The sequence below is a fragment of the Cygnus atratus genome, chromosome 1, assembly GCF_013377495.2.
Source record: "Cygnus atratus isolate AKBS03 ecotype Queensland, Australia chromosome 1, CAtr_DNAZoo_HiC_assembly, whole genome shotgun sequence".
In the NCBI taxonomy this organism is placed as follows: domain Eukaryota; kingdom Metazoa; phylum Chordata; class Aves; order Anseriformes; family Anatidae; genus Cygnus; species Cygnus atratus.
In genome coordinates, this window is record NC_066362.1 from 197,706,702 (window position 1) to 197,722,288 (window position 15,587).

At 43.8% G+C, this 15,587-nt stretch overlaps 1 protein-coding gene across 1 annotated transcript; it reads left to right on the plus strand.

The window, feature by feature from the left end:
- Positions 1-4,177: 4,177 nt before the first annotated feature.
- LOC118245954 (transmembrane 4 L6 family member 1-like) lies at positions 4,178-14,856 on the plus strand. The gene is made up of 4 exons (XM_035542602.2): positions 4,178-4,348; positions 7,877-7,942; positions 13,706-13,851; positions 14,658-14,856. Exons 1-4 carry the CDS (start codon positions 4,178-4,180, stop codon positions 14,854-14,856), a joined length of 582 nt encoding a protein of 193 aa, XP_035398495.2.
- Positions 14,857-15,587: the final 731 nt, after the last annotated feature.

Sequence of the window (15,587 nt, forward strand, 5' to 3'; positions counted from 1 at the left end):
TTTTACTGTAATGAAGTTTATTTGCCTGAGATCGCTCTATGGGCTTTTTAAAGGTTTTTCACTACCATGAGTCAGGTTGAAGACAATTTTCCCTGCATCCTCTGATTCTGGTGGTATTAAACATGCAACCTGGGGTCTGGAGTCTCAGGCTTTGCCCCCATGCTTTTACAGCCACCCCACCACACTTGCAAGTCCTCGTGGGTGGGATCCATCTGACCGCAGATACCATCATCTATGCTTGAATAAGCATTGAGATTCCTGCACCTTTGTAACACCTGCATTTGTTGTAACCCTACAGTAGCTCCTAAAATAGGTTGGGTGATTTTTCCCTTGAAAGTGCATGTTTCACCAGGAATAAAGGCATCCTGGTGTGACATGTATCTCACAGACATTTACAGTCATGTGAGATGGCTTCCACCCTACGTGACCAATCTTTCACAGTGAGAATTTTTCTCCAAAGACAAGAAGAGGTTACTAAAAGAAGAAAGCCAGTGAGGTGAAGAGTGGGAATGGTCCCCAAACCACACCTTACTACCCTGCAAGATTGTTATCTGCCCTTGTCTCTCAACCCTTGAGCTATCACTCCTACCCTCCCTTTTGGGCTGAAAGCAGCATGCTTTGGAGCAAAGCCAAAGCCAAACTTTAACCTACAAAAGCCTGCTGCAGAAGATGACTCTGCACCAACTGATGGAGTTTGCTGTACCACTGCCTTGTGCTCTGACCGTGCTTTCTGCACAGCACAGGGTGCTCCTCTTCATGTGCCTATCCTCCCCTCTACAGCTGCACATAGCTGAAATGGTTTTGGCAGTGAAGAGGGCTCCACCGATCCCAAATTCATGTCCTGGGGGGCTGAGGCATTGACCGCTGGAACACTGCCCTCAAGTAATCAATCAGGCAGGGTGGCACGCAAACCTCGTGCTGGCCAACCAGCAACAAGTTGGGGTATTTCCTCATTCTCTGGAGAGGAACCACTATTTGTTTAACAGAGGCCATCACCCGAAAACATCGCTGTGCCTCTCTCGGGCTGCCACACTCCAGGAAAGGGGAGCTGGGAAGCTGGACGCAGGCCGCGGGAAGCTCTGGGGCCTGGAGGCCATCTTAGGCCCGTATAAAAGGTAAGCAGTGGTATTTCTTCTCTCAGCATTACAAAACAAAACTTTCTAAAGCCCTAGCTTGAAATTAGAAGCTCACTCTCACCGCCTCGCCTAACGAAGCTGCAGAGAGTTCTTTTGTTTGCTGAATTAATAAAGCATTTTGAGCGTTTCTGGCAATCCAGAGTGTTTTCCTAAGCTGTAATAACACGGCCAGATCCTCCCTGTGATGTGCACAGGTCACAGAGCTGCGTTGATTTTGGTGGTGGAGGCTCTCGTTAGATCTGGCGATTGATGGTTGCCTGAATTCTCCTTGCAGTGTGAATTGGTGTTGAGATAGGTCAGGGCTGGATCCTTCCCGGAGTAAACCTGCGCTCTCCCAGCCAAAGCGGCGTCCTGCTCCTGAGCTCCAGGTGAGAATTAGGCCCTGCAGCTATGTGCGAGAGATGTGGAGGAGATCATGCAGCTCCCCGACAAGACGGAGCTGTACGCGAGGAGAAAAGGCTGTGCCCGTGCTTGTTCGCTCCTCTCTGCGGGGGGAGCAGGTGAAGCTGGGCAAACGAGTGGAAAAGCAAAAGTGGGAATGAAACGGGAGAGCAGGCAAAGGTCAACATAATAAAAAATACCAAATGCATTTGGCACTTGGAGAAAGACAGTTAAAATACTCCTTTTTTTTTTTTTTTTTTCCTTCCATCCCCTCCCTGCTTCATCCTTTCTTTGCACATTGCCAGTCAGGTCAGATTTTTATCTTTTTAAGTCAGGGCTTTTTTCCAGATGCTTGCAAAATGCCCTGCCCAATTTTGAGCAGTATATAAACAATAGGTAATGACCATAAGCCAGGTTAAACGTTCCTTTCTGAAATAGTTTAATGCCAGATAACTTGTTTTAAAGCTGGATTAGAATGCATAATGTGATTATAAAGTACCCAGAAGATAATGCATATAAGCAGAGTGCTCTTATTAAATTCACAGCAACAGAGAACAATGCAATTTTTTGCTGTAGAAATGCAAACTCAGAAGTCTCTGGCAATTGCAGAGCCCTCGCAGCAATATACTGAATCCCTTCAAATCAGAGGTCCTAGGACACAGGTCTGTCTTCATGCCTTACCTCACCTTTTTGCTGTCTTCATTCTGTCATCAAAGCTGGGTTCAGTCTGTCTCTGGCTGTCTCAAATATCTTCATACTGCCTTCTGCCTGGGCTTTTTTGCTTGGGAACCCAACCTGGATTGATTTCTGTACTCCTACTCTGCTTAATATCTTCCCAACACCAACTTTTGACACAAAACTTTCAGGATTAGCCAATGCACATGACTAAATTGAAGCAGGTTTCACTGTTTACTCCCTTGGCTATTACAAAAACTATTTGCACGTAGCAAGCGTAGGCTTCTGTGCGTGCATGGGTGCGTGTTTATAACACAGGTGTGTGTAACAAAATAGTGGGTATCCAGATCCTTCTTTTACATTTTAAGTGCTGATCATAAAGCAAAACCTCTTTTGTCATAAATCACCAGCTTTCTCTGAGGACAGAAACCTGCACGTTATTTTTTATGCATTTGGAAACCTTGAGCTGGAGTGAAGTTATAAGAATCACAGAATGGTTTGGGTTGGGAGGCACCTTAAAGCCCACCCAGTTCCACCCCCCTGCCATGGGCAGGGACACCTCCCACCAGACCAGGGTGCCCAAAGCCCCATCCAGCCTGGCCTTGAGCACCTCCAGGGATGGGGCATCCACAGCTTCTCTGGGCAGCCTGTGCCGGGGCCTTACCACTCTCACAGTAAAGAATTTCCTCCTAATATCTAATCTTAATCTACTCTTTTTTTTTTTTTTTTTAGTTTAAAACCATTTCCCCTTTTCTTTTCAGTACCGGTCCTGGTAAAAAGTCTTTCTCTGTCTTTCTTATAAGCTCCCTTTAGGCACTGGAAGGCTTCTATAAGGTCTCCCCTTCTCTTCTCCAAGCTGAACAACCCCTGATCATGAAGAAGTTGTGATCAGTTTGTCCCGTAAAGTTAATGGCAGTCTGAAAGTTCGATAAACTCAGTTCCAATAGTCTGAAATTTCCAACCTTCCATGGAGAAATATCTGTGGATCCAGCTTTGTATTGATCAGCCTTCTCTCGTTGGCTATAGATCGCAGCACAGGTGCAGTATGAGCTGGGGTTGTTTACTTCGGTGAAGGGAGATCTAATAGCAGCCTACAGAAGGCTTGGAGGGGAATGACGAAGGTGATGGAGAGATGGGAGAGGATAAAATGAGGAGCAACTGCAACATTTGCAGCTTGTGAGGTTTAGACAAGATGGGAGGAAAGATGTTTTCACCCAGATGCTGTGGCAGCCCCGCAACGGGTCCTTAAATGACATCATTTTAGCTCCATCCTATGGGGGTTTCAAGGCTCAGCCACACAAAGCCATGGCTGATGCAGAGCTCTAGTGCTGGTGGCACTCAGCTTTCAGCAAGAAGTTGGACTGCACACCTGCAGAGACCTCTTCCAACCAGAGCCTCATATGTGTCAATTCTTTGATTTTAACAGATGATTCTTTGATCTTAGAAGAAAAACCTGACCACTGTGGAGTGTTAAGCTGCAGTTTTACACATTATGGTGGGATGGCTCTGTGACCTGCCCTTGGCAAATAGCCCCCGAACTTGATGTACTTATGTTTTTTTAAATCAGCTTCCTAGGACTGCCATCCCAGGCAACCTGAAGCTCCTACACATGGCCTTAGCCCCACCATGAGTCTGCCAATAGGGTATCAATTTGTGTGGTCACAGTTGTGTTCCTAGTGGACAGACAGTCGTCCATTAACAACCAAAGTGTACATCTCCATTCATTTAATGCCAACTCGTTTACTCCTGACAATTTTAAATAAATCCAATTAAAGCAACCCAGTCTGGAATAATTCCAGTTTAAATAAAGACTCTGAAGGGAACAGACACTGTATAACAATATTACCTGTGTATGTCTGAGCTGGAACATTTCTTGCCTCACATCTGATTCTTCTTTCATTAGAGAAGAAAACTGCTGAAATCCCATGCCTGTAACACCACAGTAACCCAAACCTACCTGCATCTTTCCTCAGCAGCAAGCTACCATGTGCACAGGGAAGTGTTCGAGGTGCATTGGCATCATCCTGTTCCCACTGGCTCTATGTGCTATAGTCTCCAACATCCTCCTCTACTTCCCCAACGGGCAAGTCCTGCAGCTCAGCGAGATAACCGATCTGGTCTGGTTCTTCCATGGCATTCTGGGAGCTGGGATACTGGTAAGAGAGAAGTGTTGCTTCTGCTTCTTACGTTTTGTTGGACCTCTGTTAATTTAACAAAAATCATAGCAATATCTTGCGCACAAATATCTGAGCAGCTTAACTGGGTAGGTGGGGTACAAGACTGAGAAAATGCCTTCAAGACTGACAAAGTCACCTATCACGGGAATATAACGTATTCCTGAAATCAATGTCAAGACTACAGGCAAGGGAGAAGCAGTAGGACTGCTTTCCCCTGGGGAGAAAAGTGATGTGGGTATTCATGTCTCCATAAGTCAAAACAATGCTGACCCCTAAGCTCATCTGGAGATGGTGAGATTTCATCCCTTCTTTACTCCTCTAACTGATTTTATTCTGACAAAAAAAATATTGAGGGCAAAACTGAAATGTGTTTCAGTAGGTATTCATTAGAGACCCAGCCAATGCTGTGTGAATGTGGAGCTGCAAATGGCTTAAATCCCAGATACCTCCTGTGTTCCTCCAAAGCCACCTCCTTCTGGATTGGGTCTGGCTTGTGTGTGATGCTCTGTGACCAGTTCCTCCATTCCACCACTCAGGAAAAATTGTTTCCATCTGAATATCCATAACCAGAAGGGAACATGTTTGGGAACACTGATCTTTCCGGTTCATCAGAAAGCTGCTCCTTGTACCTTCTTTGTTTCACGCCCAAGTGCAGATAAAAAGCCAAGCGAGTGGCATACATATGACAAGTACTGGCTGTTATGCAGCCTAGGCAGATGGTAAATTGGCACAGAGTTGGGCACCTGCACATCAAAAAAAAAAACCCTGAATATTTAAGAATAATTAACTTAGAAAGAAGCAAATCTCATTCAGTCAGCCCATGATGCAGCTTCCACTTAAGTCTATGGGAAAACTACAATGGATGTGGTTCAGACTCATATTTCCCCCAGCAGAAATGTGGTATAGGATCATTCAATAAATTGTTCTCCACCAGCAGCTTGCCTCCTTCTTCTTCCAGCTGCCACTCGGGCACATTACTCACACTGAGCTCAAATGTAAGCATGAGTGTGTGGAAGGCAGCCTAAAGGAAGAAGTGGAACTACATGAGAGACCTGCGGAAAATTCGTATCACTGCAAGCCCAGGAGTCATTGGCGTTCAATGAAAGGAAAGGCAGATGTTAAGCGTGAGAGCATCACAGGCTCATTCAAAATGTGCCTTCTTTTAAGGCCTCCACAGAGGTTTGCCTGTGGCCAGCACCACATACACCAAAAATGAGAACAGAAAGTGAGAGGGGAGGAAAAAATTGTGCTGACCTTGAAAACTCAGATGGCAGCACTAGGAGTAATTATCAATCCACAAACAACGGCATTGAGTGTACGCGTCTTCCAGAGAACAGCGTGACAAATGCCCACAGGTGAAGAGTAGAGGAAAGAAAGTGCTATCATCAGCTCCTTCTTCCAAGTGATGGAAGCATGAAAATGGAGACTGGCTTCTGGGCCATGCAGAGAAGTAATGCGAGGGGCAGGGTTCCCCATGACCGGAGCCCGGGCTGTATCCTGGCTCCCCAGTGAGAACAGACCAGGCTGCATGGCATTCCCCCATGCCAGGAAACCTGCTTCCACCTGGGGTCTTAATCCATCGGCTGATACCCAGATCATCAGCGCACCCCTTGGCTGAGCAGACAGCCCCACTCATCCCTCCTCATCCACTGCTTCTCTAATGGAAATTTTATATGACATGAAAACCTCTCCATTTTCTTATTTGCAACGTTGAGGGTGTAAAGAGGAAGGCTGTCTCCATGTGTCACAGTAACATCCTTCCTAATGGAAAGCCTAAGTGAAGAGAAATGCCTGTCTGAGCCATGGCTCACGCACAGCCCTTGTTTTACTGACAGCAGCCAAATCTAGCAAATTCCCATTCCCAATCAAAAGGCAGCAGTTTATAATCAGGCACTGAAAAAAAAAAAAAAAAAAGGAAAGAAGGAAGGAAGGAGAGAAGGAGAGAGAGAAAGAGAGAAAGAAAGGAACAGAAAAGAAGAAGAAAATGGAATGGAATGGAATGGAATGGAAAGGAAAGGAAAGGAAAGGAAAGGAAAGGAAAGGAAAGGAAAGGAAAGGAAAGGAAAGGAAAGGAAAGGAAAGGAAAGGAAAAGGAAAGGAAAGGAAAGGAAAGGAAAGGGAAAAGAAAAAAGAAAGCTGCCAGGCAAACCCTTCATCCTTAGCCAGGCTAATAAAAGAATAGTGCCCACAGCTTAGATGGGAAACCTCCGAAGAAGAAAGACAGCCCTGGAGGAAAGGGCAACATTAGCTCTCCTGAGAGCCAGATGGTAGCATGCTGAGGCTGGGGCTGCCGTGGGGATCACCTGTGATTATTTAAGAGCGGGCTTTTTTCAGGAAGAGGAATGTCTTTTAAACAGTTCTCTACATCTGCAGGCCTCCAACTGTGGTCCAACGACCACTGCTCATGCTGGAGGCTGCCTCTGAGGGGTGCATAAAATACAGCTAAGAGGAAATCCACTGAAGAATATTTATGGGCTGGAAGACTAAGCAGGTTTCATAACACTGTCCTACATAGTATAACATGGCTATTCGCACTATAAATTCCCTGAGCCTCATTCATCTTGGACATTCTGCTCTTCCTCTCCTACATGGGACAACATCTTTCCAGCATTTAGTCAGGCTGTTTTTTACAGCTTTTTCCTTTTCCTTATTTTTTTTCTCCTTCTTTCATTAACTTGACAGAGACCATTTCCTAGTTTGTCTAATACTTACCTCCTTACATTGCTCTGTGAGATGCCTACACAGACAGTGGTGGGCAGAGGCCAGGCAGCAGGAGTGCTTTGGCTGCACAGCTAGACCCACAAAAGCTTTCTTGCCCTCTAGCTACCAAACTGAATGCAGCCTTTCCTATCTCCAGAGCACCTGTGTAAGGTGGCGTTATGTCCTGAGACATGGATGATTGCTGACTCCGCTATATCGTCCAGCTCCACCCGTTCATTACCATGGAGAAAGCTGATGTGAATTGTGAGTTTCCTGCTGAGTGATGTCCATCATGTAGGTTTTCCAGAAGCTTAGTACAAAGAACATAAGTTCGATGTTTTTCAGGAAGTTTAAGGCCCACTTCCCAATTATAATTTAGAGCAGGATGCTCAGAAGATTTAAACTGTCATAACTCTTGCTGCAGGGATAAATAAACTTATTTAGATTCTGCTGAAGTGAAAGTCAAGAGGGAAAGGTTTTCTTCTGTGTCATGGAAATTTATAATCTCTCAAGAAAACATTTTTGTATTTACTTTTTTTTTCATAAACATTCAAAATTTCCATTCCAGAATGGACAATATCCCAGTGCTTAAAACACTCAACCGAGACAGAGAAGGGAAAGCAAACTCTTCAGCAAGAAGCACCATCGCAGCTGGTGCAACTCATGGAGAAGTGCTAGAAGCTGGTTTGCATTTGAGGAAAGCGATGCCCCAGCTCCTAGACTTTAAAAACCATCCAAACAGAAGTACTGCATACCAATTCTGTGATTCTATGATTTCTATGAATTAAGCTTGTGCTTTTCTCACAGGCTATTCTGCCGGCATTCATGATGCTGGGGGCAGGTGGAGCAGGATGTTGCGCTAACAGATGTGGGGTAAGTAGATGTGTTGAAATGGCACTACAGGGTTTGCACAATAGCTCTTAAATGGCTGCTCAGCAGACGGAAACGTACAATGACAAACCGTCACACCACCATCAACAGCCAAGTCAGGGAAATGCAGAAGAAGAGCTTGATCTGCAGCGTCCCTGGGCTGGGGCTGAGATCTCAGTTAGCCAACAGGAATGTTGTGATGTTACAGCCACTGATATGAGGGAAATCATACTCAGCCAGGGAGGTACAGGAGCATTTAGCCACAGTGCTGAGGGTAGAGGGGAACAAAGATACTCCACCTCACCCTACAAAAAGTAAACCATGGCTCCAGCTTTCTCCTGCTTGAAGTGATCCTAAAAATTGAGACAACTGCCCATTCCTTCTGCTTTCCTCTCTCCTCTTTCTGGTCCTCTTTCCTCCATACCCCTCCATGACAATTAGCTTTACCATAGATTGATCCCTGCTTACCTGTGTATGGGCAGATAATTCACCTACTTTTCTGGTCCAGGCTAAAAGCCTGAGCCACTGCAGCTGGCACTGAGGAACCAGCTCTGCTTCCCAGTGTCTGGTCACCAGGCAAGGCTTTGACCCACAGCATGTGTTTGCCCAAGGGTTATGTACATGAGAGATGTAAATGTAATTTGGGCTCTCTGTCATCCACACAAAGGCCAGAGAGATTTTTTCCCTTGATAATTAAGAATGAAACAGCATTTTATACATGCATCTTCAATAATCTTCAAGCCCAGGGCACAGACTTCTGTGTGGCCATCATTATTAGCAAGAATAAACTGGCTTAGAAATGTTGGGGTTTTTTTAAGTCTTCTTCCCTCCCAGAAGCAGCCTGTAACAAGAGATTCCATACAATAAAGCATCTCTTCTGTACTCTTCAATTATTATTTAGTTTGATCTGTGAGATGACCTTTACCTCTTCAAGACGTTTTACTTTACTTGGTTCATTATTCATAATACCAAAATAACATTCTTAGTTGGGATGTCAGCGAGTACATCCCGAGGGACATGTCATTACACTGATTTTACTAGGTGTCCTATGCACAACAAGCAGGATTTTGCTAGCGATGGCCAAGTAGGCCAGTTGCAGGGCTGGGATGTGAGCCTTGGCACAGCGAGCCCAGTGCCACAGCCAGCTGCTTCTCCAAATTCTGAGTGATATAGAAAGCAGCGGTGAAAAACGGCAATGCTGTGGGTGTTCCTATGCCCTGCTGAAAGTAGTAAGTGGGGAAATTCAGCTGGTCTGGGCTCAGTTCAGCCTCCGCTCTCCCTTAATCCCAACCCTAAATATTACACAGCCAAGAGTTGAATGTCCCAGGACAGGCTGGGTTTGCTCCTTCAGCCCACTGACTATGACAGCAGCACAGTGCTGCCCAGCAGCCCACATCTGCAGACCTCCATGTGCTCCCCACCACCACCGTTTCACTGCCCGAGATGGTGCTAGCTATGGCCCACGGTGGCCAGGTATCCTGTCTGCACCTTCCCAGCACTGAGAGGTTTTGTACAAACTGTTCCTCCTCTTCCTTGTTTGCTCTTAGAGGAATACAACAAACACATTGTTGAGAAACTAGTTTATGTTCTACAGTACCTGTAGGAAGAGAGTCGATGGCCAGACGATGAAGCTACTGACAAGCACGTTAGAGAAAATCTTGGTGAGGACTATATAGCTTTGAAATGGCTGTCTGGGACTGTGGAAACTGTCCACCTCTTAAAAGTGGAAAAAGGTGCAGCTGTACAAGTCATCCTGTGGCTTAAAAGTATAAATGAGATGAGGGCACAAGCAAAAAGTGAGTTGCTATGGATGGCATTAAAACATTTCCCCTCCACAGCCCCTGGGGAAAAGTGATTTCCAAGCATGGAGAAAGATGGGAGTTGGACTCAATGTTCCTGGTGGGTCCCTTCCAACTCAAGATATTCTCTGATCCTATAGAAGATGTAACTTCAGTAGGGAGATCTGAAGACCAGTGATGTGTTTCTTCAGGAGAAGAAGCCTTATGGAAACTTTGCCTTGGGGATAGTGTGAGGACATGCACAGAGACCCACGGCAGGGTGGCTCAGACACCCTGAACATACGGGCTGCGTACCCAGGGCTGGATGGTGTGAGTCACCAGGCTCCGGAGAGCAGAGGAGCTCTGGGGCTGGTTCAAACATGCACCATGGAAGCAGCTTCCCAAGGTGCCAGAGCTCCCTGCAAGGTGCCTCTGGGATGACCTGAAATTGGGTCCCCAGCTTTGGTGGCTTGTCCAACCAACTTCCATCCACCAGCAGGAAAATAGCCCTCACTAGAGCTACTCAGGAGTCACTGTGGTCTGGAGGATACATTGGCCACCTTTTTGGTTTTTTTAAGCTAAAAAAAAATAAAGCTAAAAAATAGCTTTAGCTATTTTTTGAAAAAAAAAAAAAAAGCTAAAAAAAAATAGTAATTGGAATGACTATTCAATCAGAATATAACCATTTTCCTCAGGGTTGGGACTCTATCCTATGATAATTTGTGCAGTTCCTGGTTTAATAGATCCAGACTTCATCACAGTCTTTACATGCTGCTGAAATATCAACAACAGTAAGAATAATTACTGTATTTCTCATCCTTTTATTCATCATATTAAGTTGTCCAGTTCACAGTGATTATGTTCTGCATTGATTAATTTTTTTTTTGTTAGTCCATTTTAAGTTTTTGCCTGCAAAAACACCTAGATGGCTTGTTGTTCTTGCTTTATGAGGTAATGACTTTGGAAAGTAACAGATTTAGAAAGCTTCAGTGTCCTGCAGCTTAGCATGTACACAACTGAAAACACCTGCTGCGCTGGCACAATGAGGAAAAAAGGCCCCTAAAATACACCATATGTCATTGCATCAGCAAGCATACTCAGTATTTCACTCTACACCTTTCTTAAGAGTTACTAGTAGAACAAGAATAGCCATAGAATCTTTCCAGACCAACAAACCCAGATAAGTGAGATATCTGAATAACCAGGCAGGATATTAATTCTTAAAATAAAATAATAATAATAATTAATAGATAAAAATATAAACAAATAAATAACACACAGAGAAGAAAGAAAATCTGTATGAGACAAAGGCCAGGGCAAAAAAGAGCAGTAGAGAGCACTACCATCTGGGACAGGAGGAACTTGTTAACTTTACCAAAGCAGCTGATGCAAATGCTGAAAGAACGAATGCTAAAAACTTTCATAAGCTCTGCAAAGACAAATCAATTTTGTGAAGGATAAAGGATGATAATGGTAAAAGAAAGTTAGGAAAAATGATCAGCAAAACCTCTGCAAGAGGTAGAGAACTGGCCAACACTACTGAAATATTTCTACTACACTACTAAATATTTCAACACTACTAAACTATAAAAACATATTTTATATGTTATAAAAAAATAACACTACTAAATATTTCAACAAACTCAAGCATCTCAGCTTAGACTTCTTTTTGCAACTGAAGATGCAAATGAGGAAATAAAAATACAAAATAAAAAAGTGATAAGTGAAAACAATATAAGTAGGGAAAATGTTGAACAGTTGAGATGATGAGATAGTATTATTAACTGATCCAACAGTTAATAAAATTGTTGATTTCCATAGAATATGGGACAAACCTCTAGAAAAGTCTCCAGAACAGTAAATATAATGGGTAAAAGCCACCCTGTGTCTAGAAAATGCTGAGAAGAGCCAATTTAACAGCTGCATCCATTTCAGAGTCCCTTTTCAGTGGCAAGTAAAATCTTTGAGTATGTGATCATAGGTACAGTAAAGGAAATAGCTGAAACAAAGCCAACCATGCACCCAAGAGATTCCAAATGAGAAAATCGTGTGTCAAAGAACAGTCATGAAAGACAGCACTGACAAGTACTACTGGTACCAGTACTAACCACTATCAAACATAGTAACAGCAAGAGACCATTTGACTTTTTCTATCATGATTGTCATTGGGACTCCCCATACTGGTGTGTTGTGATGAAACTAATCATTATCATAATTAAGATCATTTAACCAAGATGTAGATGCACAGATGAAGTAAACAGAAAACAGATCAGGAGAAATGGTTCAGCTAGGCAGGAGCTTCAGACATGGTATCAGTCACTCACCTTCACTGCAAGGCATAGCTGGTGATCTTATTATGAGACGCAGGGCATTGGCTACAACCTAGACACTGCCTTGGTCCAGGACAGTATTCCAGATTATCTACATTTTGCTGACCATGATGCTCTGCTAAGATGCAACTCAGACAGCATGCAGATAAAGACAGAAAGAGTGTCCAGCTTGGCAAAAAAAAAATAAGACAATTATTAATCATTGTGATGAAATAAGTCTAATGAGAAATCCCAGCAACTGGTAGCTCAAGGATTGCTTTAGAAGCAAAGAACACACAAAACGAGTTAATTCACACACTGGCAACAGGCAAGAAGGCACAGAAAGCAGTAATGTCATCAGCTGGCAAGTTGGAAATTGCATTCACCAGCTTAAACATGTCTGGATAGTGAGGAGTTTTTGAGATTATGTCACAAATCTCCAAGATGGACAGTGGATATTTCCATCTGGGTCTGTAGTGCAGAGCTCTGCAGAGCAGCTGACATTAGACCTTCTTTTTGGACTGTCAGACCTCACCGGTATTTGCTGGCAACAGGGAAATGGGAGGCTTGAGGTGCCTGGCTTCAAACCCGTCTTGGATGGGAGTGTTTGCCATGTGCTTCCTCAGGCTTGCAGGCAGTCCTGCTGCCTTGCCCCTCGACCAGGTTTTCTCCTGGCTCTGTCAGTCTGCTCCACAGAGTTTCTGCCCTCTTCTCCTTCTTGGCATTGTTGCAAACAACCACAACAGTTAAGGATTCTTGACTAGACTTGTGGAAAGTCTGCCATAGACACAACATTAGTAGCACCTGCCTGAGCTTCTTGCTCCTATATGCAAACTGCAACCAGATACATACCATCCATTAATGAAGAACTACCCCAACACAGAACAAAAGGAGCACTTTCATGGGAGTAGTGCATCACACGTCATTTGAAGTCACCACTGGTTCATTGCCACATGCAGCATAGTTAGATTCTTCAACATGAGCAGTAGTAACCACATTTCTTGCTGTTGCAAAGTGAAGGAAAGCAGCCATAAGAAAGGCTGTGTTGCATTCCTCACTAACTGGCAAAAATAGCTAACACATATTCCATTGCTTTCATACCTGGTTCAGTAATTGCTTGGCCCTTGGCTTCTGTTGGTTCAAGGGCTGAAAAGGGTGCTCTTGGAGAAGAGCTGGAAATGCCAAGCCATGTGATATCATCATGGAATGGCTTGGGTTGGAAGGGACATTAAGGACCACCCAGCTCCAACCCCCTGCCATGGGCAGGGACACCTCCCACCAGACTGGGTTGCCCAAAGCCCCATCCAGCCTGGCCTTGAACACCTCCAGAGGTGGGGCATCCACAGCTTCTCTGGGCACGGAGGACCACGTCAAGCCAATACTGGCTTCATATTTGCTTTTTGAAAGAAGAGCTGTAAGATTTATAATAATAACATGGAATGATTATGGCTATGGTCTTAGCCACTTTTAAAAGCAAAACAAGTATAGTCTGAAATCCTTTAACATCTAGGACAGCTGCACTAGTGAGGAGTCAACTATTTTTTATCCCACAAATATCATGCTATGAGTTTTAGCATATAGTAGGAAACAGATAGATAGTTTCCTTCCCACTAATTGTAAGCTTCCCATGGCAGTCAGTGCCTCTGTTCATGTGTTGCTGAAAACCTTTTCCCTTTCAGATGCTGCTGTCAGTGTTTCTGTCTCTGCTGGGACTTGCAGGAGGAGTGTACTGTGCAGTCTTCTCCTCAATGGGTCTGATTGGGGGCCCTCTGTGTGACACGGGTGATGGAGAATACATCTACCCTTTCAGGAACAACACTCTGGAGTGAGTATGACTTGCAGGCTCCTCCAGCCTTGCTTTCTATGATCCACAAATACACCTTCTTAGAGGAAATCTGAATTTTTCTAAAGTGGACTGGTGATCCACCTTGCCTACACCTGAATTCACACTCCTTTGAGCCAACATGTTCCAGCTGGTCATCTCCTTGACCAAGGGCTTACATGTGGGCAAGGTGCCTGAGTTTCTTCCATCGTGCTTGTCAGCAGCCCTTTGTGCAAGATGCACCACACTTTCAAAAGGCTGCTGAGCAATGAGCTGTGACTCTCATCAGTCAAAAGGAAATATTTGACAACTATGCCACGTTAATCTGTTAAATCATCATGAATTGTGTCTACTCTGCTTAATTTTGAAAAGCAAAGCAAAGATCTCCTTTGATTCTTTAAGATTAACCGTGGCAACCACGATGTTCAAGCCAGAGCTAGAGATGATGGATGGGCTGGGCTGAGGTAACACAGCAGAAATGGAGATTATGGAGACCCATTTTAAAACCATTAGGGACCTTTCCCTTTAGTTATTAGCTGTGAAACAAAAGGGAGATTCTTGAGCATGCAGCAAAGTACAGGTGTAGCTCTCTTCCCAAGTCATCAATTACAACCCTGCAAAGGGAATCGTGAAGAGAATCACCACCTTTTACCAACTGTAGGAGAATTTGAGACTCAATTCCCACTGTGCAGACAAGTTCAGAAAATGTAAACCAGAAAATGCAAACCCTTTTCGTAATGGCGTACAAGTGAAAGCATTCTCAGAGTGTAATTTTCTAATACAATGCCAATTATTCTTCTTTATCACAGATACAATTATTTGTTCAACCAGACAACATGGAGCATTTGCAAAGAACCTGAAAACATCATCCTTTGGAATATTGTCCTTTTCTCTATTCTCTTGGCCATTGGTGCAATTGAGGCTGTTCTTTGTTTCATTCAAGTCGCCAATGGACTTATTGGCTTCATATGTGGCACATGTATGAGGAAAAAGGTTGGTATGCAGTAAAAGGTATCAGAGTGCGTTGCATTCTTACCAATTCTGTATTTTAGGCTCTGATAATGGTACACAATCAGAGAGATATGCATAGCTCCCGAACGAGAACCTCTGGAGAGCAGAGGCAGCTCAGATGCATTTGCACATTGTCAGTCTCTCCATCACATTATAGTCTGGGACAACTTAGCCCTCGGATATTTCAAAACAGCTGAGAAGTGTGATGTATTGGCATACCCAGCTGCATGGTTGTTTTCCTATTCAAGAAGCCTTTTTGATAAAATGTAATGACTGTCCAGTATGTATAAGTGAGAAAGATGAGGATTAGAGGGGTTTTTAATTGGTAGTAAAAATGTTGTTTCACAAAACAGTAGAAAACCTCTTACAGTTTCATTTATCACCACTGCTTCCTTTCCACTGTTTATTTTCATTGTACAAGATGTTTGCAATAAGTCTGACACCCTCTGGAATATTAATCATTTTTCATTCATTGCCTTTCAGACAAATATTTTGGGAATGTGAACAACCTGCAGGGGATGCCAGGACATGCCCTGAACTGCAAATTCATGTTTAAGGATAGTGCATTGTGCTGTATTTATGGGAGAAGGAAAGAAACCCCCAAATACTCAGGAGTTTCAGGAAGGTAAAATGCTTTTTTTTTTTTTTTTTAATAAAGAAATCAAGGTGGAAATTGGCTAGATCATTTAAATCTGGGACTCCAAATTTTCATCTCTCTAAATATTCCT

Excerpts from the sequence above, each read along its gene's own strand:
- LOC118245954 (XM_035542602.2), top strand. The coding sequence starts at position 4,178 with ATGTGCACAGGGAAGTGTTCGAGGTGCATTGGCATCATCCTGTTCCCA. Across the intron at positions 4,349-7,876 it reads TTCTGGGAGCTGGGATACTG|GCTATTCTGCCGGCATTCAT; the intron begins GTAAGAGAGAAG and ends CTTTTCTCACAG. Across the intron at positions 7,943-13,705 it reads GTTGCGCTAACAGATGTGGG|ATGCTGCTGTCAGTGTTTCT; the intron begins GTAAGTAGATGT and ends TTTCCCTTTCAG.